General features: G+C 26.7%; 1 protein-coding gene across 1 annotated transcript in view; it reads left to right on the forward strand.

The window, feature by feature from the left end:
- Window positions 1-25,340, forward strand: part of LOC129962213 (agrin-like) — a 282,823-nt gene that overhangs the window by 74,840 nt on the left and 182,643 nt on the right. Inside the window, exons 2-3 of the mRNA XM_056075952.1 lie at window positions 13,681-13,896; window positions 18,177-18,413. Coding sequence (XP_055931927.1) covers window positions 13,681-13,896; window positions 18,177-18,413 — 453 coding nt within the window. The remainder of the gene's footprint in view (window positions 1-13,680; window positions 13,897-18,176; window positions 18,414-25,340) is intronic.

Genomic DNA, 25,340 nt, shown 5'->3' on the forward strand with positions numbered 1-25,340 from the left:
TTACATAAAAATAGTCGTTAATACTCATTACATGCACATTTTTATCCTATATATAATAAATAACAAGAAAAAATATGAAGGCAATATTGTTTTTAAAATATGATAGCGAAAATATGGAGAAAAAGCATTTTGAAATATTCTTTTGTGTTTGTATTTAATTTCTCTTCATAAATAAAAATCTAAAATAACCTTGATAATAACAACACTGCCATTTCCTGCCTTTTAATCTTGAACTCTGGACATATCGAGTAGAAAAATAAGAAGAACGAAACATTTTAATAAAATAAAAATCTCCATTTTGGCCAATTTTTACATTTTACCCACTGGCCATTTTTACAATGACATTACTGTAAAATAATTGGATAATTCTCGTTTGATTTAAAATGTGGAAAATTTAAATATTTTTGTTGCACTTTTACATATTTCATTTTATTTTATATGCAAAAATGAATCATACAATTGTTTAAGTTGCTAAATGAATAAAAAAATATGTATTTGCTAAAATCAATTTGAACCTAAAGCAGAAGAATTAAAAAAAATCATGATGAATTATTTAAAATAGATGCATTAATTCTTACAATTATCGATAATCGGTCTTTTATATTCGGAAGAATGCTATAGCTCTTTTTTGTTTAAAAGTACATTTTTATCTGACTCATGAAAGGAGATATCTAAGTTTTACTTTTTTTATTATACATAAGTGGATCATTGCTTTGTACTTTTTTTTTCCGAATTGGACAAACAGTTTTCTTAATTTAGTAAATAAGTCTCAATTATTTACTAAACGATTCTAACCCATTTTTGGACATTCCTTTTGAAATAAGCATATGCAAACTGATGCAGAATTAGAGCGAAGATTTTAAAAAATTGTTCTTATGCAGAGAGACAACATTATATATATATATATATATTAAACAAGTTTCTAAAATAATAAATTACATTTATAGTTTCAAATTATAAATAATTATTAATTCTTACATTCAAAAAACAGTTTTTTTTTCTATTTAATACCTGATTAAAATGGTGACATTATTATTATTATTATTATTATTATTATACTGATGATTATAAATCAATAATTCTTTGTAAAATTCTGCTCTGATAAATTATTTAAAATATTTCAAATTTTTTTGTTACTGAAAGAAGACGTAAAGTTAATTTAAAAAGTTAAAATTTTGAATAGTATAATTTATATAGTTATATCATGCATTTTTTTAAATGAAAATGTTTTAAAAGGCCTTTTTATAAAAATATATTATTATTATTTGTCAAAGGCATAAAAATATATTATTATTATTATTATTTGTCGCATTATTTTGTCAAAGGCATCTATGTCATTTTTAAAAATGTTATTCCTGATTTAATCATTCAGAAAAAAAAAATACTGCTAATTAGACTTTTCATATCTTCATTAAAAGAAAAAAAAACTACCGAAAGGCATTAATTAAAATCGAAGGAATTTTAAGCATTTAGAGTAGTATAGTATAAGTTTTTGCAAACCGTTCAATGAATTTATAAAAGAATTCTTTTGAATATCAACTTAATCAAAAGAAGTTAATTTTGAAATGAAAGTGAAAATTTCTTCCAACTTTAAAGCAGAAGATATAATTAATATTTTTTCATTAAAGTTTGCTTTTATAACTCGGTAAATTGTTTCAAATCGCAGGAATTTTCGTATATTTTAATTAACTGATTGGGAAACAGTAACAAAGGATAACACAACTTTTTTTTAAATTTTAATATTCAAGAAGTTTTATTTTTTTATGGAATTAAAATTTTATAACAAAGTGTCCTAGTGTCCTAAAAAATGTAATATGCTTCTAAAATGAAGACTTGCGTTTTTTTCTAGCTAACCTGAATGACAAACATGTTTGCAAGATGGAAAGGAAAAATGGTATTCAATGAGCGCAATTTGGAAACAATCTTATATAAACTACTGCTTTATCAAAGAAGTGTACATGTATATAAATAACATCTCCGAGAACCCATGCCAAGAATAATAAAATTATCCTTTAGTGTATCTTCAAATTATTTATTTTATTATCTTAATTATTTTTTATTTTCAAAGCTCTCTTTAGTTTATTTAAAATGTTGTAATATAAATATTAAGTACAAATGTACAAAAATATAACGATATTGCTTCAAAAGATAAAAATTGCACACTTAAAAGATGTGTCATAAATCAGTTGCATCTAAAGATCTTCTGGATAGGAAATGTTTTCAAAAGATCCACCATTTACATTTAAAGATCATAAAATTCTTTTCTTATCCGTAGCAAAGTAATTGAAATCATTAAACTTTAAATACAGAGAAAAGTTTCAAAATCGGCATAACTGCAATTTGAAACGAATGTTTTAAATAATGAAAGCCTCATTACAACTCCAATGGCGCTTAGCTAAAATTATTTTCCCTTTGCAAATATCTTTGGATTCGCAATTAATTCCCCTATTTCAAGAAGACATTAATGGCTTGGAATTACTTTTTGTGGAAAGAGTGGGTTGTAATATGCATTAATTCTTGAGTTATTTACAGATACATAACGATTCTCTGAATGCATAATAATCATAGTCGTTTTTTTTCCTGTAATTCAGAGCAATTTTAGGAGCATTTATTGCCATTATATCAATCCCTTATAGATTTATAAGGAGATACATGTTATGAATACATCATTCTTTCAAATAAAATATTCTTAGTCTTTTTACTTTTGTGTATACATTGTTACCAGAATTGATGTTTCTCAAGTCGCAAAGCAATGAGCAAAATAATATATTATCTCTTTAGATTTCGAATACGAAAGGAATGATACAGAAATACGTTCTATTTTTTTTTAAATGGTTCAAAGCTGGCTAATAATAATTTTTATTACTAGCTGAACTATTAATATTAGTTTTAAACTATTATTGCTATATTTACCTAAATAAATAAGTAATAATAGCTAAATAAATAAATAATGATTTTTACAGGTAATTTTAGAATTTGTCACTGGCGTCAAGTTCAAAATATACATATAACTTTCAGCAAGCATACAAAATAATTAATTACTGTATATGAGGAAAATTAAGATAAAGAAAATGAAGGTAGAAGAAAGTCATTTTTTAAACGATGTGACATTTTTTTTCCAAAGTTTTGAAGAGTTATATTGTCGAGATTCGATTTGATGTTACAGGATATTTTTCCAATATACACTAAGCACAGATATTTGAATTTTCCCGATTCTGTATATGCTATATATCATTTATCATTGTTTCTTATATATGTTACCGTTAAAGTATATAATGCAGTTATTTCATAGAATACCTAGTTATTCCATGAAATAACTGATCGTATCCGTTAAAGTGCAAAACTCTCTTGTATTTCATGTTTTAACTAGTTATTTCATAGAATAACGATCTGCAGCCCGTTAAAGTGTAAAATAATCTATATCATATATCTCGCACGACAAATACATTTATCTTCCACCCCTATTGCATTTATCTTTTTGTTTGTTTGTTTTAGAAATAAAAAATGTTTTTGTTTTAGAAATGTTCTTTGTAATTCCAAGTGTCATTTTAGTAATCCTTGTTGTAACAAATGATTTTATGGTACGTTTCCATAAATACCATTTATACGCTGCATAAATTAGATAAATCGCTTCTTTTCTATTTTAATTGTGTATCATTAGTTTAATTTCATTTTAAATAAATTGTTTATTTTACACTTTAACTGTCTCTCGTTAGTTAATTTATAGAATACCTAGTTATTTCATAGAATAACTAGTTAAAGTGTCAAATTAATAACATATTACACATTTTAACGGACACGATCAGTTATTTCATGGAATAACTAGGTATTCTATGAAATAACTACATATATAATTTACTACTACTTTAGCGGTAACATATATAATATTTATGACTTCTTACGAGAATACATACCTACATACATAAAAAGCCAACTTACTTCGCACAAAAATTCCATATAATTCCATATAATTCATTTCCATATAATTTTCACTTTTAACTTTCATGAAAACTTAACTTTTAATATTTTTTTATTGTGAAGAAGAATTCGTATGGGTTAATTTTAAAATTTTAAAATGTGTTGTTATCCATCAAAATATTCAATCGCGGCCTTTTGCCAGTGTTGAAATTTCGATTAATAAAATACTCTCTTTGGTCATTAATTCTGAATTGGAATTTTCATTTCCTCTTTTATTTTGTAGTACAAATGCATTTTCATTTACATTAGTTTTAATTTGTTTTGACTTGTTCAGTTAAATTCATTTTTTTTGTGTTTCGGTATTATTAAATAACGATATTATTTTTTAAAGTATGTATTCCTATTTATTATTTAATATCCAAAAATGTCAATTTTGATCGAAAAATCAGATAGAAAACAGCTGCTAGTAGATATTAATAATTTATTACTTAAAAATAGAATAATAACTTATATATAATACGAATGTTTAAAAAATAGACGTTGATAAAAAATATTTCTTCTTGGTAATAGAAAGCATTTAGATTTAGATTTCAGATTATTTCCCGCGTTGAAACTCCTCATGAAAACAAATTAATATTCTAGAAATTGGCTTGCAATCGCTGCCTTTTATTGAAAAATTAAACACAGATTTAATAAGAATATATTAAAAGATTTTCTCTAAACAGCGAATTTTCAATTCCATCATAAATTAAATTTTCATCTCATGAAATCTGTATCTTATTTTCTTAAATATTTACATAGTCGGCATGTCTACTGATGTAATCTTCCTATTTTAACTTTTTTCAAATATTCAACTATAGCTAAATTTATACAAATTTTGTACTTATAATCTAGCAACAAACAGTAAACTATCTCAAACGTTATTTCAGTAATAAACAAGTTTATAAACTACACTTGATTGAATTTTCTTTTTTGAAAAAATAACAGACGTTTTAAAAATGACTTTCTCAAAGACAGGCAAGCAAAACACGCTCTCTATAGGAAATCTTTTTCATTTTATTTCTTTATTTACTCATTTTGATACTAGCTTCTTTTTATCGAATGTTGTCAAAATCGAATTTTACAGAATCAAAAACTTGAGATAAGAAATCCAATCCATTTTGATTTTATGAAAGGTGTATATTAGATCAGAGATATCCTCAAGTTTTCGAGTTTCAGCGTAGTAGGATCAGGATTTGTAAGGGTATATTTTATAAAAAAAAAAAAAAATCAATAAAAGCCCTAGAGAAAAATGTGGCTATCAAAAGTAGTTGATATTGAATTGCAGTTTTCTTATTTTAAAGATAGGAATGCAGTTATCTGTCTCGCTTTTAGATTTCTTTTCTCTTTGTAAAAAAAAAAAAAAAAAACTCTTATGTTGTTTCTTGTTTCTTCTGAGACTAAATTGCATTTATTCTCTGACGACATTCTTTTCTTTATACAACTTGGCTATCATATAACATCAAGTTCATTTCATAATATACTAAATCTTTGCTTCAATACGCCAAGTAACATCAAAAGGAATTTTATGTTACTTTGTATTAAAAGTAAAATTTAAAGGTAATTCCGTAAATGACAATCTGTGAATTATTTTATTGAAAAATTTACTAGCCTTTTTAATAATTGTAAGCTTATTTCTGCATGATATAAAACTGTCTGTATGAAATTAAAAATGGGCAAAGGATTGCCTGACTATAATATAGAATCATCAAGAAAGAATACGGGTATTTTACATTTTCAACTAAATCATGTAGATCTATAAAAAGATATATTTCTCTTTCTCTTGTTACAGGGACAAAAAATTAGCCGGTGACATATAAAGGGTGTCTCAAAATTAACGCACGATTTGAATTTGCCACCATTCGTGCTGTAAAGTGTTGTCAGGCCTATAAAAAATAATTTGACAACTGATAGTTTATGGTTACTAAAAATGGACCGTTTCACAGTAGAACAACATATTTTCATGGTTGAACAATATCTCAAAAATAATGAAAGTCTGGCAGCCACAGTTCGAAAATTTGTGAAATGCCCCTTAGATCGTGTGATTTTAACACCACTAGATTTTTTATTGGCTTATTTGATGCCAAGGATCTATGACAACAAGCCCATAAGCACCACGTATTGAGAGCATAAATTCAACGCTGCATCACTGAAATTCCGCCTCATTTATACACAATGGCCATGGAGTATGTACCAGCAAAGAGTGTGTATGTACCAGCAAAGCCATGGCGGCCATCTGCTCTATGTGTTATTCCATAAGTAACCCTATCTTGTGTTCTTTACGATTTAATAAAAATATAACAATTTAAAGAAAAAAAACTATGGTTTTTATTTAATTCAAGTCTTTCGTTAAAACGTTGTTGTATCCTATTATGCACCATTTTTACGACCCCTAAACTATCAGCTGTAAAATGTTTTTTTTTTTTTTTTTATTGTTGTTGTTGTATTTTTTTAAAGAGGTTGCCAACACTTTACAGCACGAATGTGGAAATTCAAATCTTGCGTTCATTTTGGGACACTCTTTAAATACTACAAAGTTATTTTCTTTGACAACTGATTTTTTTTATGATGGCAAGGGTTTCGAGTCGATTTTTCGTGGACTGCAGGAAAGATCATTTTGCAAAATAAATTAAAACTTAAAGATCTAGAAAAAAAGAAATTTGACACTCCCACCTAAATTTCTTGTTGCTTATAATTTCAAGCGAAAAATGATGCATTGATGCTACAAAATTATCTCAATTATTAATTGAATTATTGCCTATAATCATTTTGGTCTTTAGGAACATATCATAGAATCATGAGTTTCGATGGCTGAAAATATAGCACATGATTTCAGGATTTATGAATTTCATAAAATTGGTACATTTAAAAAAAAAACTATGCATGAAAATAATCCTTCTGATACGGCACAAAATTGATCAAATTTTATTGGGAAAAGGTTTATGATTTAATCTAGGCATTCAATTTTGTATAGATGTGGATTATTCTCAATTGTGTCACATAGATAATTGTGACACATGGACTCTCATCCATTGTCTCTTTTGTTTCACACTAAGTAGATGATATCTTTATAATGCACTTAATTGTTTATAATTTGTTATTGACTCGGAATTTCCATTTATTCTAGTGGTTAGCATCTCAATAATCCCTTTCTTAAAACAATAAATAGTAAAAGGAGTATCAATAAAAATTTTAGATTTGATAATAAATTGACATGACCAGTAAATAGATTTGAACAAAACTGCAGAAAAATACTAAAAGCGTGGTTTCTTGTGAATTAACAGCATTCGATTGGAGATTTTTTTTGTCTTACCTGAATGCCATTAGCGAACTTTAGGTTTAAACTTATGTCTTTAGCAAACAGTGAACGTAGTCAAACACTAACATCATATATCTGGCGATTTTTTTTACGATTTTTTGCCGTTTTCTTTTAAGGTTTTTTTATCGTGACCTCTTTGGCAATTAATCAGTAACATGTGTTTAATACATAAGTCTCAATCACGATTCGAGGTTTATGTATTTTTAATTATGTCATATTAAATACATTTTAGTATACGAATTAAGCTTTTTTTAGGAGTGTTTGTCCATACGAAAATATAACTTCTTGCATTAATTTTTATTAATTTATCTTCAAAATGAATATGTTCAATAATAAAAGGGATATTTAAGAATGATGAATGTAGTATGTCAAGTAATTTTACCCAATAATTAAATAAGAAAATAGAATATTAAGTCATTGTTCTGAATCATAAAAATAATCTTAATTATTTAAAACTTAAGAATTGAATTTAATGTATCAGATGCGAGTTATGTTCAAAGTTTTGCTAATTCAGTAAGTTTCTTTTCATTCCTAAAAAAACTACTTTTAGGAAATCTGATCTAAATCAATAATTTTTTTTTCAGTTATCTTATTCTTTTCAAATACATATTAAAATATGTTATTCAATGAGGTCCAAAATGTTTATTATTTAATCATTCATATCGCAATTGATTCAGAAAAGGTTTAAAATATTTTTAATGCAAAATTATTTTTATACATCTCCTTATAAAGAAAAAAATTTTAAACACTAATTTTAAATTATAAAAAAACTTATAATATTTATTACTTATAACTGAAAGCTTAACTTGATAATTTTTAATAGGAACTCAGATTTAAAATTCTAAAAAAAAAAATCTTAAAATAATTCATCATGGACATTACATATTTTTGGAACTACATAAAAATGAACATGGGTGTAAATATTCCAAAAACGATGATAGATTCAAAGCAAATACTACATTTATATCACTGTTTGTTTTTTAACACATAACACATACCTAATTTAGACTTGAGATTCTCAACGTTAGAAAGCCTTAAAAAATGCTGACACTTTAATAGCATCCGAAAAATTTTAAACGTAATTATTTCCCAGTCTAGTGTAATTCGAAAATGAATACGATAACTTTTATATACACAGCAAATTAGTTCATTTCTGAGAATCCTTTCATTTCGAATTTTTCAGTAATTTGAGCACTTTTATAAAGTATCTATTTATTATATGATATTTAGATTATATTAGCATAGAAATAATTCGGGATTTTTTTAACAATTCATCCGATTTGCATAGCAAAGTTTTAATACAATTCCCCACGGATATGCATTCATGGTAAGTAAATCCTTGACTAATAGAAATTATCATACTATTATTTAGAAAATAATTTCTACTAGGAAAAATTAAGTGGTTAATTCTCTGTACATTGAAATAAAATTTTATCTCAAAGTGCTGAAAAATAAAATAATAAGTAACCTTATATGTACCACTGGTTTATTAGAAAATATATAATTTCATCTTCTACTGTAATTTAATCAGAAGACGAAAACCAAATAATTAAGAAAATTCGTGAAGCTTTTCTGTAACAATTTTTCTTTATATAAGTTTCACAATGATTCTTAATAGAAACATATATTGGATAGCAACAGAAGCATTCATGTACTTTTAAAACTTTACTCCCTCTCATTTTTCATCAAGAGTTGACTCGGTAAAGAAACGTTCGGCGTAGACAACCTTTGACACATGTATTGATTCCCAGTCCCTGTGGTGTTTCCAATGAAAAGAATATATTTTGGGGATATATACATTCCATCTTCTATAACAATGATCATCCGTCGTGTCCGTTAGGTATTATTCAATTTATAGCTTGGGGCAAAATGGCATTTTTCAATTTCATATCTCTTTCATAAGAAAAGAAATATAAGTTCAAAAACGAGGACATAAAGGTACCTATAAGATTCAGAGAATATAAATGCCTTTAGAACACGTAAAGACTTTATTTGACTTTTAAAACATTTTTTAACCATTTAATTTTAACAAAGAAAAATATTTAAAACATAACAAAGAAATATTTCTGTCTATGAGCAAAATAAATTTTATATTTTCATTCTAAGTAATATATAAGCCCAAGATAATCTGATTTAAAGGAATCGTTATAATCATTCTTTCAATTGCAAAAAAATCTGCTCAAGCTGAAATAAAAACTGCAAGATGCTAGTTCGGAGAATTTGCCAGTAATATGGACAGACTATGCTAAAGACAGCAGTCGTCCACAACAAATTATGTAGATACTGCCTCGTCCAGTAGTGGCAGGGTGGTCGGGTGTACACAACAAGTGCATTATAAAAATTAGTTGATCCTGTTCAGATCATCTGCACGGTACAATCTACTTTCAGGAATCAAGAAATATATATATATTTATATTACAGTAGCAAGAATAAAATATTCTCTCATGTAAACCAAATGTATGGTTAGTTATATTAATGTCCCGTTGTAAAGCAACATTAAGACTATTTTGAGACGGATCTCGTAATTTTGAATCGCTGTCAGATGACGAGGACGACACCTGAGCTGGCACCCCCTTTCCACTCCACATCGCACCACAACAGCCTAAATATATGGAGTTCACATCATATACATTTGAAATTTGTATTGGATGTTCATTTAAATTTCAAAAATGTATACCAATTCAGAAGTGTATAGTTTATTATCAGTTATGAAAATATAGTTATTCCTTTTGATATGAATTATCTTAAAGTTCCTTGTACATACAATTGAACATTTAAGAAAGTAAAATACAATGATAACAGAAACACAGGATCTTAGTCTTGAACATCAAATATACAGCTAATTGTCAGTATCTAAGAATTACTTCTGACAAATCTAAGTACTTGTTTTCAAAACTTTGGTTTTACATGTTCTTTATATAAGTTTAAAGAACTCATATATTTGAGTATTTACATTTAAATTTAAATGGCAGATTAGTGTCACATACAGAGAGTGATATTTGAAATATTAAATGTTTATCTAATGCTGACACCTTAATGTTCATTCGTTTATGTGTAGTTAAGGAATAAATATTACAAATGACTATATGCTTCTTCTGTATATTGGAAGTAACAGTAAATAAATACAAGTTTATAATATGCAATATATATATATATATATATATATATATATATATATATATATATATATATATATATATATATATATATATATATATAATATTGTAATATAGGTCTGAAGTTTGATAGTATTTACACAGTGGAAAAATAAAGGCCTCGACGTATCTTTTGCCTATCATTGTTAACAAAATTGCAATTGTTTAAGAAATATTTTTAGCCTTCATATCTTCAGTTTTTGTAATTTAAATACCGAGATGTTTAAATCCGCCACATTACTAATAAATTTTCTTTTATATTAAATATTTTTCTGTCTGTATTTGTTGTTAGCATAAAATTTATGATTCAAAACAAAAAAAGTCTAAGACATATTTACTAAACATTAATTAAAACAAAGAAGAATATTATGCTACATTTCAAGAAAATATATTAATGATTAATGAATAATATCATTTAAATGATTTTTACATATTTGAATGTATAAAATTTTGTTGAGAACATTTAAATTTCTTAATTACTTTCGATGTATCTCAGGTTTTACAATCTTAGCATTATAATGATTTATAATTGTTATATATCATTTACAAATTTATTTTGATAAATATCTTTACATCCAAAAATGAGCTCTAATACTTACAAAATGGTCATACTAAAAATATTTACGAATCATATAACGGCCAATGAATATTCCATATCGTACATTTTGTCATAATTTATACAAGCGGCTTTTGCAATCATTTCAAAGAAAATGCAATACATTCATGCAATTATTGCAATCAGATAAAAATAATCTTGTTTTCAATAGTACTATTTGCTTATTTCTAATTTATAACGCCATATTGAAAAAAATGAATTACAAATTATAGGTAATGAAGTTTTTATTGCGAACTTTGCATTTTCTTAATTTCCTAGAATAAGCTTTTCGATGTCCATTGTTGGAGATGTAAGACAAAGCATTTATATAGTTTACAAAGTTAGTGTTAAGGGCAAACTATAAATAAAAAGATAAAACAAGGGCAGAACTGTTTTGGGATAAGAGTTTTTTTAAATACAAAACATAAGAATTTTTTCAAATATTTACTATTAATTATTATCATCATGTGAGAACATGATTTTGTTTCGGTTTGAGATTTTTGAAGCCTCAAAACGCGTGTGCAACAAATTGGCAATTTATTTTTTTTACATTATTTTTTTTAAAAAGTCACATAAAAGATAAATAATTTCAGAATGTTACTTATATAAATAAAATTGTTCAGACTAATATGGTATGCATCCACTAGAAAAGTCAGAATAATAAGAAATATTTAAATTTAGAGAACCTCGAAATTCCCAAACAACGATGACGAAAGCCTAGAACACTCAAACAATTCCATTTGCTTTCAAATATTAACTTAACATTCCCTGAAACTTAGAGTACACTTAAAATCGACTAATTGTTAAACTGCTAATATGATTAATATTATCTGGTGTTAATTACATTTTGTAAAGAGCCTTTAAAACACAGTAGACGCGATTCTTTAATGGTGCATAAGCCTCTTTCAGTTTCATCTCCAAGAATCGTAATAGCAAGTGATGATGTCTGTAAAAGCGTTATGAAATTTGAAACTGCATTGCAATACTTACATTTCAAAATGTATTGATTACAAATGTCAATGCGCTTTAGATTAGTAAAAACCGCAGAGGAGGATAGCAAAATAGTGTGTCTAATTCAGTTATATTCTCTTGCATAATTGTCTAATTAAGATGTGCTTAGTAAAACATTTCGACAAATTATTTTCTCTAAACAAAAATATATATAATCTAGAATTCTTTCGAAATTATTTACGATAGTATTAGTAATACATATTCAAAGAATATGATTATATTCACTTTTATTCACTCATTTCAATCAATAATACAAAGAGGAATATCTTTATAAAGATGAATCCTAATACATAAAACCCAAATGCACAAACATATCCATTTTTCTCTAGAAAGAGTGTACATGTTAAGTGATTATGTATTTCCTGAAAAGGGTTTGTTGATCTTTTCTCAATATTATCCCTAATATTGTTAAGAAAGAGAAGTATGTATCAATTTGTATTAAACTCATTTGTTAAACTTCTATCAGTAATTAAAACAATTATTTACTGAAACTGTATTATAGTCCATAGCTTTGTCTTTCAGCATTAATATTTTCTTTCTTCTTACGGGATTGTGCAGCTATTGTTAACGTTTCCCTTACCATAATTTATACAGCCTTTTCTTTTACCTTAATAGTTAATTACCTTTAAATAGTTCCAAATTATCATAGTATATTGAATGAATAGATACATTACTTTGTGGAAATTGCAGACAGTTTTTTTGATATTCAAAAGAATTTCACATTGAAGATGAGGAAGAAAAGTATTTCAATGAAGGTGTACGTACACACTTGAAGATTTTTTCTTTAATTTTAACTTTAAAAATCCAGTTTTTTCACAGTAGTTTATTAATATATGTTTAAACTCATTTCAGTGAGAAAAGACCATATTACACTAATTATTAATTAATTAAATAATATTTAATGAGCTAATTAGCCTATTTTTTGAAACATGATATCTTAAATTCTAATTTGTACAGACACACAATTCTAGTTGGAAATTATGCCTAAAATTAGTCTTCATGTTGTCTACCTCCAACAAGTTATAAAAATGTATAGTTTTTTTTAAACAATTTTTTCATCAACGATGACTAGAAAAAGCGAGATTTTTTCTGTAATTTTAACTTTTAAACAGCTATTAAAAATTTATTTCTATAAATATAACTTTGATTGAGGCACAAAACATCCGCTATTTCACACAGATTATTTTGATGTATAAATAACTGTACTTGTTTAATTTCTTGTTGAGTTATGATTGTTTGAATGAAGCAACATAGTGGAAAAATATCATTCTTCATAAAATGAGTTTTAAAAACACCGTAACTAGAGTTTTTAATGGAAGCACATCAAGAAAAATAATTATAACTCGAGAAATATTTCGAATTTTGACAACATTTTGGTATCGTTTGAAAGCTAAAGGATCAGAGAACATTATTAAGCAATAAAAAACGATTCGATATTTTGAACGATTTTCGAAGATTCAAGTGTGTACATACACCTTAGGCATTTCCTTTTAAGAAGTGTATTTCGACTTTTTAGTGTTTAACTACACTCTATAAAACACTTTAATACAGAAGATAGAAAATAATAAGCTGGTAATTTTAAATATTACATAATTACATAAACTTTAATATAAAACCTAAAAACTAAAACTTTACCTTTTTAGATCCATGCGAAGAAGTGGAATGCCCAGCAACTCAAGTTTGCCAGCTAGATAACCACCGAAATCCCATATGCAGATGTAATTCAATTTGTTCCCCAGATTTCAGGCCAGTATGTGGTTCGGACGGAAAGACATACATCAACGAATGTTCGCTGAGAGTAGAATCCTGTAAGTCTCGAAGAAGCCTTCGGATAATCTTCAGTGGAGAATGCAGTTCAGGTGAGATCTCATCTTTATTGCTTATTTTAATTTATCTTTCATTCTAATGATTTTCAAAACAATATATTTAAAAAGCTGCTATAGTTTAAAAATACATTGATGAAATCTTCAGAGATTCTATTCCATTCAAAAAACCGGTTTCTTATTTAACATGCTACGGAACAGTAAATATTATTCTGAATTTCCAAAATAGATTCTTAAAAACAAGACTATTTAAGGAGCTTCTTATCAACGTGGATATATTCATTAAAAAAAGGAAACTAAAAAAAAATTCTTTTTAACTTTATTTTTAATAATAACTTTATTTAAATTCACATTCAAAGGTACGAAAACAATGGATCAAGTTTATGGAGAGTGCTGGGAATTACAGCTGTAGCAAAAAAGTGCTTTCTTGGATGCGGGTTATACTAAAATTATGTTTGATTTAAAATCTTTGAAAAAACAGCAAAAATAATTTTCAATTAAATATAATCAAAATTTTATTGACAATAAAAATTTAGAAAAGTATATTTTAAGTATTGTGAGCTAAACCACAGTCCTAATCTTGAAAGCTAAATTCTTTGAATTCCTTATTGAAAATTGCATCTTCTGAAGAACACATATTGCATTCTGGAATGATTTCAACTTCAGAACTTGAAATAAGTTGTAAGCAGATACATCATGTCAGCTGCATTCATTTTAGTTATCTGCTTCTCAGTATAGGTGTAAAGATAAATGTTAGACCACATTCTCGATTTTAATTCTTCTATTTCTATCAAGAATCAAATTTTCAAAATTGAGAGTCTGATTTACTTCCCAAATTCAACCTCTTGACTCAGATACTTCTTTATAAAACTTTCATCATTCAATATTTACTGGAAACATTGGTAAACAAATTTGAAATGCGTCTTTTTTGTTAAACTGAACACTTGCCAATCTTTTTATATACGACTAAAAGTCCTTGAGGCTTCATAAACCCTATTGTATTTCTGTTTATAAAGTCATACGTTTCATCCTTCATTATTACTTTCCCAACTTTCAACAATTTTACTTATGATATGCCTACAGCAAACAGCAATGACTTCTTTCTATCTGATATCACTTTTTTACGCCATATTCCAGAAATCTATTGAAATGTCATTGTTAACTGCAAAATCATCGATCTGAATCACCATATATTGAAATTTTTCGTATATTCCTTTTTGTTGGAAAGGAATTTCTACTTTATGAAGTCCGTTTGTTTTGCCCAAGTCCTTTCACGTCTAAACTTCTAATCTAATGATTTATTTCAAAGATTCAATAAACAATGGACCATTATGGGAATGCTTCATCGACTAAAAAAAATGACAAAATAACGTCTCAATAGCTTCATAATGATCAATGAATAACGATTGATTGAATCTTACCAGAAAAAGCTGCAAACCTATATTAATAAAAAATTATATTTAAAATCATACAAATGGGCAAAATTTTGAAAACTGATGCCAAGTCTTTTAAAAATACAAATTCTGATTGTTTTCTAAAGAATTTGAATAAAGAATAAATCTATTTTTTCAAATTGCGTTGGACCTTGGAGTGGTATGAGGTAAATGTAAAGTTAGCTTTTGCCGCCTTTACTCTGAAGTCATACTGAAAAACTCGGAGCGATATATTGTAATGGAAAGACAAACTAAAATGCGATAATTAAAGTCTTCTTTTTTAAAACTGCTGGGTATGCTAAGTTTTACAAACAAATGATGCAAATTAAATATGATTAGACATAGGACACATTGATCCTAAAAATGTGATCTAAAATGATAATTTTTTGATAAAAATAATTTATATATTAATTTCCTCCCCTCCCACCAAAAAAAATTAAGAAGTCTTCTAACAAAATAAGACTGAAATTTGATACATTTGTGTACCAAGATTAAGACAATGGGTAAAAATGCATTTTCTCCTCAAAGTGAATATGTACATTTTGGTTAAGAAGCTCCATGTATCATTTATGGCATTTTTTTCTCGCTGATAATAAAAAAAAATTAATTCATTAATTTTTAATAAACAATTATTCTACTTATAATAAAATTGAAGAAAAATCTCATTAATTTAATATCTGATATCGATACTTTATTAAAGAATCTAGATATGGGAACATTACAGTTTTTATTTCAGTTTCAATGTATCACTCAAGTCATTTAAGATGTATCACGTTTCAGTTCTTTCACACTTGAAAATTTAAAAAATAAAGTTCTTTAGAATTTTAAGATATTAAAACATTTCTCTTAGAAAAATTCTATATTTTTGTGAACTGTTAAAAAGGTAGAGAATAAAGATATGGCATAATAAATTAATAGTTTGAAGCATTTTACTACTTTTTCATGAAGTATTATTAATAACGAAAGATAAGTAGCATCAACGCAGCAAGTTTTCTACTGAAACAATTTTATTATTTGTAGGAATCTAGAATTTTTTAATAGTATTTTATAACAATAGTTAGGCTGTGATTATGAAAGTTCTCTTTTTACTGTTTCTCCGACAAAAATGAATGTACACAATTTTTTTTTATTAATAATTAATTTAACAATACATTTAATAAATCATTTACTAAATAAACTAATTCTTGTAAAATATTTCTTTATTTCTTTCGATATCATTTTCTATATTTCTATTTCACTCCAATTTTATAAACACAGATCCAAGAAATCATAAGTAAAACTAATATGGCATGACATTTTCAAAATTAATTTTGTCCTGGATGCCTTACTGTTCTAGACTACCAAAACAAAAAATGTAAAAAGACACATAAAGTATTATTTAATTTTTATATTAAATTATAAATGTTAGCAAAGTTATTTAATAAAGCAAATTTTAAATAACTGATTGTAACTCATCATTATGTGCACAATGGAAGGTTGCAGAAACTAAAGAGAAAATAAAAGAAAAATAAAAACGAGTAACTTAATGAGTTACTTTAGTAGTTATATTTTATGTAAGATTAAAATTTGTTAAGAAACATTCAATAAAGATTATATTTTGAACACTGTGCATTTTATGAAGGTCTTTGGATGCATTATTTAGTATTAATACAATAAGTGTGAAGTCTCTATTTATAGCTTTAATGCATTATCGAGTGAAGCTATGATTACTGCTTGAAAATGTTCGCAATTAATTAAATAAAATATTTGATAATTTTTAACGTTGAAAATATGTAAATAATACAATATAATATTAAATTATTAATTATAATACAGTATAATATTAAATTATTTATCATATACAAGTAATATGATAAATAATAACTAAAGAAGACCCAGAAAGTTAAAAGATCATGATTTATTTATTGTTGGCGAAAATTATAATGTTCTAATAATAAGAGAGACAAATAGAGAATGTGATACAATTACCAAAAACATCTTTTTCTGCTTATGTTGAATCAAAAATATAAACTGAAAGCATCTAAGAGAAAAAATTATATTTTCAGTATTTAAAAAACAATATTTCTTAAACAATGTTAATTAAATTTTAAATAAGCAAGAATATCATAATCAAATATTACTTTTTAATCGATTATTTGTACAATGTCATAATTAAAATTGTGTTATGTTTATTTTATTATTTATTGCTTTTCGAAGCATTACACATATTGAAATATATTTTAATTTGTTGAAAAGAAACAAAAATTCTTTAAAAAGTATTCATCTTAAAAGTTTCTTTTTCCATATTTATAAATGAAATTTCAAATCGTCGGCATTGTAGTAATTCTTTTTTTTTTTTTTACAGTGACACATTTTATTTCAAAAAAAAATTATTTTAAATGAAAAATTATGGCATATCTTTAATTCTCAACAAATTTTGTTTATGAGATTTAGTTTATTTTTAATTACTCAAGAGTATAGTATTACTCAAGAATATAGTAACGGTATTCCTCTTTTCTGAAAGAAACTACAGAATTTTACTATTAAAAACTATCATACACATAAAAAATCATAAGTTTTCTTGAAATTGTATTAAAGCTATACATTTAAATTGTTATATATTTGTATTATTAGAGAGAAATTTAATTATAACAATTTTATAATGATTGAAAAAAACAGAATAAAAGTCTTTAGTTTCGAATAAGCTTGAAGTCAATTGAAAAGATATTTGTTATTCCGATATAATTGATTTTAAAATTTTAAACATTTTATTAATCTTTAAGCGATATCAGATATCCCTAGAAAAAGCTACATTTATTTAAGAATAACAGAAGTGCATAACATGCCGTAGTTAGATAACATGTAGACCAGTTTATCCTGAGAATTATCCTAGCTGTATTGTAGCATTTCGCATGTTAACTCAAGGTGCCAATCCTTGTGAGAATCTGCAGTGTGGTCCGGGTCAGGAGTGTGACATTGACAGGTACGGGATTGCAACCTGCCAGTGTCCACCAGTCTGCGAACCAGTAATGAGGCCAGTTTGCGCGGATGATGGCAATACTTACCACAGTGCGTGTGATATGAGGAAAAGTGGATGCGAGGTGCAGAAACTGCTCACAGTCAACTACAGAGGAGCTTGTGGTGAGTATCAAACATTTTTAGTTATTTTACCAATCAAGATATCTATTTTATGAAAAATAGTATTTTTATATAAAAATAAAGATTTTTTTATAATAATTTATGCATAAAGTACTCGAGTTGACATCATGGCGAAGTTGCGAACTCTTGCAGAACTTGTAAATAACACACAGTACGTCTTTTAATTGTATTTTTATGTACATTATGACAGCTGAAAAAATTCAAATAATATAAACAAATGTACTCCAGTTTTCAGTGCCATATATACTCGAAATATCGTTTCTCGGAAATAATTGAGTCCCCATGTAGATTGCATGACAATAATTCTGTTTCGATACTTGTTATTTGTAACTGTGATCAAGAAGCGTCAAGAAACAATTTCTCTAATTTATCGATTTCAATCGTCAAACTATATAGCATATGATTCACACGTTTAAAATTTTTCGTAATAAATAATAATGCGCTTGAGTATAATTTTATAATTTGGCAAATTTTTTTCTTGGAATTTTTTGTCGCCATTAAAATCGAATTGTACAGCCATTTCTTCCATCGATCATGACAACATCATTAAATGATATTTTAGTGAATATAAACAACATATAGTCAGATATGCCCTACTGCCAATTGCATTATGATTGCAAATTTCATGAATGATGGATTCCGTAAATCTGGAAGGAACTGCATCTGTTGGTGTTTGTAGGAGAGGGATAGAATGGATTTCGTGTTTCTGGAAATCTATGGAACTGCTGATAATCTATAACATTATGAAAAACTGACAATGCGCATGCTTTGACAGTGCATTTCCACATTACAAAGTTCAACCCATACTTATTCTGGCATAAATTATTAGACAATCCTTTAAATATGAAATAAATTATGCTTATTTAAGAATTTTATAGGCAAAGATTTCATAAATATTCAGTTACATATATACTAAAATAAAAAAGTTCGAAATGTGTTTTTTTTTTTTCGAAAAGTTTAAAAATTTGGAAGGGCGAGAATTTTTAATAATTCCCCTGAAATCAAAGTTGAGTATTTTGGGACAATCGATTCGAAATTACAAACTAAAATTTGACTATTGTTAAAAAAAAAAAACCTTTATTCGTATAGTAAAAAGTACTAAAATTATTGACATTAAATATTTTCATTGAAATTTGAAGTATTCTACATTCCTTTTTCATGCAAAATTATAATTTCAAAGTAATTATATTTAATATATTATGTAATTTAAGTATACACCCATTAAATTTTTTTGAATAATAAAAAAAAAGCTTGCAAAGCAAAGCCAATCAATCAGAGAGACTATTCTGCGTGCCTCTTAGAATTTGTGGCTCGAATATTTCAAACTAATAAATATTCTGATGAAACAATTTCTATGATTTACAATTCGATTTATAGTGACCATACTTTACAATTCATATTTATAGTGAACATATATTTTGTATCTATGTTTTTGCATATGAAACCTGAAATTGAAAACATTTCCATAAAACATTATATCGGTAATAAAACAGAGGAAATCTTGTTAGATTTCACCAATGAATGGTTTGTTACAACAATTTAATTAAATACATATTAGGTAAAATAATATTTCTTTTAATAAGTTTAGTATTTAAAGTTGTCAGCACTGTTATTAGAAATATTGCGTATCGTTAATGGCAGCGGAAATAAAATGTAAAATAAAAATCAATAAATATTATGTCTGTATTAGCAATCTATTCATATTAATACTAATATTCCGTTCAAATAATAAAGATGTATTGCCTTTCACTTATTTCATAGACATAACCTGTGATTTTAAATTTCAAAGCATTGATTGAATGTAACGATTTTAAAACTCGGGTATAATTTAAACTAATTCTGAAACGGCTCTTGATCTTCTTTTTTTAAGAAGTATTCATATTTTCTCCTTAAATTTATATGTTTATTTAGTCGGCTATTAATAATTGATTATCACTTATGGATTATAGCTTCAAAAATGCTTTTACTATGTCACAAAAATAAAAAAAAATACTTCTGGTGAATGTCTTGGATGAAAAAACTCAAAATGCTTAGAGATGATTCCTTAATTCAAAAATAAAAATGAAATTTCTCTTGGTGCAATTATGGTATATGAGCCTAATTTCTTGCCTCGCAGTATATGTTGAGAAGAATTCACTTAAACCATCATAAAAAAGTTGTCTATGTAGAACATTTTAGATATATTACGATTCCATTTTGAAAAAAATCTGTAAGTATTTAGCCATAAAATTTTTAAGTAGAGCATGTTTCATTTAAAACGAATTTTTCAGTTCACACATATGATGAAAGAATAATACTTTTTTGAAATGTTTTCCTCCACGATTTTGCATCAATCCACATCTAGAAATGATGCTGATTGGTTGGGCTTCTACCAATATTTCACATTCGTGTGAGTGTCAGGGTGCCATATTATTGTTACAAAAATTTTCTTTTGAGTACATACTATTGTCATTCCAATTTACAGATTTTTTACGATTTATTTCTAATTAATAATTGATTTAACTAATTTTATTTATTTACTTATTTGGTACGTATACTCCTAATTCATTTTCTTCACTGAATGAGTGATTTAATAACGAATTTGGCTAAATCTAAATTTTAGAAATCTGACTTTCAATATCTCAAAGATGATATCTAGTATTGCATATCTACTGATCAGGAATATTCGTTCTTGGTCTTTTTAGAAGCTCTCAAATTCTCAATTTCCGACAATACAGTATAAAAATAATTTCGACTCTATAGTAATGAATTAATTTCGAGAGAAATTAAGAAATTTTCACATGGAAATTTATTTTCTTTGGTTGTTTTATCAATCATCAATCAGGTTCTGCAACGGAAGTATGTCATGGAAAATTCAGTTTTAACTTATCTTAAGAATCGAAGACAATGAAAAAGAATCTGTATGTTTTTTCCCACGAAAATGTATTGCTTAACTTTCCTATCTATGCTTATAATTCTTTTTCACGACACGAACTGTTGGCATTTCAAAACAAGATTGAATAGTGACATGTCGATGCACCGCCAAAAGGAAGTAAGAAGAATTGTTTCTGCTTCCAATAGTACAATAACATGTTTCGGGCGGGACAATGCCATTTACTTTGGGTAACACTCTGGGGTCTCAACATTATCGGGCATTGATCTCGGAAGATACAAGGAGAGAGTATTGGAAGACGCTGTTCACATTCATCTCGAGATAAATCAGTAAATCAATCAACATGTACACATAATAATTATTCATTAGATGTGGCTGTAGACAGCTGAATAAGATATGTAATTCATCCTATGATTCTAGCTTTATTTTGAAAGAAATACTTCTTGAAGTCTTAAGGTAAACAATTCGAGAAGTCAAAGGTAGGTTTAATGGAAAGCAAACATATGCATTTATAGAAATCAAATTCAGAATGAGAAACAATATATATTTTCATTTTATAATTGTGAGGTTAATACAAATAAGGTTTTCAGAAGACATGGTATTTTTGAATATTTTTGGAGATAAAATTTTTACATAAAAAGATTCAAATGAATATTGAGAATGAGTATAAAATGGTACAATTGAGGTTTTTTTAAAAAAAATTTATATATATATATATATAATATAAAACACTAGGAGATCAAAACAACCCTACTCTTAGCTGTAGAACATACAATTCAAGACATGGGGAGATGGATTACGCAAAAAAATGAATTCCAGAAATACCGATAGATGGCGCCATACTGCAGAAAACATTCCAAAAGAACATAAATAATCACAAAAAAAAACCTTGGAATATTTTAATTCTCTATTCTATTGCTAATATGAATAAAAGGAGGTAAAAAAGTGAAGAAACTGAAACTATCATTGTAATTGCAATTTCGCACTGCCAGCACAAAAATTTGCATAAACCCTTGGTTTCATGTTACTGTTCTAGGCATAAAAGGGATAAAGATGGGAAAATGTCATTCTTATCAGCGATAGCTTGTCGCTTTGTTTCTGAAATAGTTTTTTTTTAAAGCAAAGGAAAGAGTTTCGAGAGTTCGAGAGTTTTGTCGACTTGAGAATTTAAGCAAAGGACCAGGATGGACCAAAACATGCTCGAAAATTTTGTTGTGCCCCAAACTCAGCAACAGCCAGTGTCTGGATTCAGTTACTTGTATTCAAGATAAAGTGCCTCTACACATTGAACTCTGTGCAAGTCAGTTTATTCGACAACATTGTATTAATGACAGACACCCAGTGATTTTTGGCTTTGGGAATACTCAAAATAACCTTGTTTATCGAGAAGGGCTAGTTACCATGGCAGATTTGAAAGATAGTATCACTTTGCAAGTGAGAAGCATCTCAATCGACCAATTGCGATCCACATTTGAACAAGCTGTACACAGAAGGGAGATTTTACATATGAAAGAAGGGAACCAAATTGAGCAGTTTCTCTTGCATCGACAATACGTTCGAATAAAATTTGTTACAGATGTATATCTCGAATCTTTTAATTAAAAATAATAATGGTTGTTACTTAAACATGGAATTGAAATTGAAGATGATAGTACCCGACTAATAGAATAAAAATATAATCCTAAATATTAATATTTTATTAATATAATAATAATATTTGCTGTATTTTTTAAAAATTTCAATACAATATAAAAATATTTATTATTACAAAATTTTATTCCTTGATTATGATCACTCCATTTGTAGGATATGTTGGATTTTAAATAAAATAAAGTTTCCCAATTATACATATAATTATATGTTAATTATTATTAATTATATTAGGTTGTTAATATCTAAGAACGACTGTTCCGTTTTGAATAAATACTCCATATATTCCAATGTAATGCTAAAGATAAATAAAATATATTTTATTTATTTTTTTTATTTTGTTGGTCTGTCTGGTCGTTAGCGGACTAATTCTAAAGGACTTTCATAGTACCACCACCGAAATAAATTCAAACATTCAAAAAATCATTTGTAATAGTGTGAAGTATTACTTTTCATGGCTCTCTCGAGGTGTTGGATTCACTCGTTTTATATAATTATGTGAAGTAACAAATTATTTTTCTTGTTTCACTGGCGAAAGCTCATCCACTTCTTTGGGTTTGTAACACAATTTTGTATCGAAAAAATGAGTCAATACTATATCTGTGACATCGCCCCATAAAATGTGTTATATGTTTTTAGAGTCACTCCTATTTTCTTGGATTTGAAAAAAAATTACAATTCATAAAAGAATCTATAAATATGAATAAACAATCCATTATCATGTTTACAAATGAGGAATTAATGTAGAAAATGGTAGAAAGGATGAAAAAATAGGGTTAACTAAGTGAAAGTCCCTGGACGAACTTCTGAAACATCATTTCTTTTACAGCAATTTCAGCCATTTTCTGAGAAGAATTGGTTTTTGTATTATACCATTTAATAATAATAAAAGACAAAAATTGAAAGAAATGCATAACATAATGAAGCACATAACAAATGAAAAAGCAATCAAACAAAAGAGTGCGACAATCAAGTAAAAAAAATATCTCATTTCTTCTGCTGCAATTTAGGCATTTGATGAAAAGAATTGGTTCTTACTATTATTATATTTAATAACAATAAGAGGGGTTGAAAGAAATGCATAGAGTAGGAACAAATAAAAAACTAATAGATAAAAGAGTGCGAAAAACAAAATGCAGAAAATAAGGTAAAAAATGTAATAAAAACGATTTATAATTCCTATTTTCTATTTCATTACCTACAGCAGTTTATACTGCAGATATTCCAATTTTAGATAATGTTTTATTATGGAAAAAAAGTGATTATTTTCAACTATTAGTTTCGGAATCTAACAGATGATGCAATTCCGAATTCTTATAATTGTTTATTCGTCTATTTCTGATATCACTTTTTTTTTACATTTGTAATTGTTTGCTCATTGCACAAATGAGTTGCTGTATATTATTCTTCGCGGAAAAGTGTTTTTTCTGGTTTTTGTTTTCTTTTTTCTTTTCTTTCATTCATTATATATGTTATATACATATGAGGGCACACATACAAAGAGATAGAGGCAGAGAGCGACCATACGTGAGTGTAGTTTTTAGCAATAAAGAACAAAGAACTTAATCTTGAATATTTTAGTTAACAATTAGGAGACTTGGATTGAAATTCCAAGATGAGTACAAAAACTATAACTAAAAAAACAGTAAGGAGAATTAAAAGAAGAATAGCTGCTTTTAACAATAGCAATTCAAAGTGAAATGGCTGGAAGGTGCAATATCTTTTGATGATAAATGTTTTTTTGGTAGAAAATTTTGCAGAACTGTTTAATAAGGAGCGGTTTTACTTTTCATTTTATTTAATCCAATTCAATTTATACGAAATTTCGACAGATACGGTTTTACAATTATGCTGCTGTTTGTCAAATTTGTCGAAGAATGACGCTTGTATCTTAATTTCTTCATGCACATATTCACATCAATGTATGAATTGTTGTTCTATTTGAGGAGTTGAAGACTTCAAAGGCAAAATTTAATAAACTCTTGATATTAATTGCTATGTTAAATATATTACTTTCTATCTGTATTATATTATCATTACCATCACAAACAATTGATTTCAGTTCTTTCATTCCATCTGTATTATATTATCATTACCATCACAAACAATTGATTTCAGTTCTTTCATTCCATTATCGTTGTCTTACAGAATCCGCATTTGCATTTCCTATTTTCACTACTGACACTAACAGCTAATGTTGTTATCGAGCATATCACCAAACAAGTTAACAGATCATGTTTAGATGGCCCTCTCTACTCATAATTGCTAAATTTTATCTCCTATTATTTTCATAAAAAAATATAGAATTTTATTTTTGGCCATCAGAATATCTTACCTTTGTTTTTTTAAGTCTATGTATATATCATTCTATAGTTTGATGCTTTATA

The sequence above is a fragment of the Argiope bruennichi genome, chromosome 2, assembly GCF_947563725.1.
Source record: "Argiope bruennichi chromosome 2, qqArgBrue1.1, whole genome shotgun sequence".
Classification (NCBI taxonomy): Eukaryota; Metazoa; Arthropoda; class Arachnida; order Araneae; family Araneidae; genus Argiope; species Argiope bruennichi.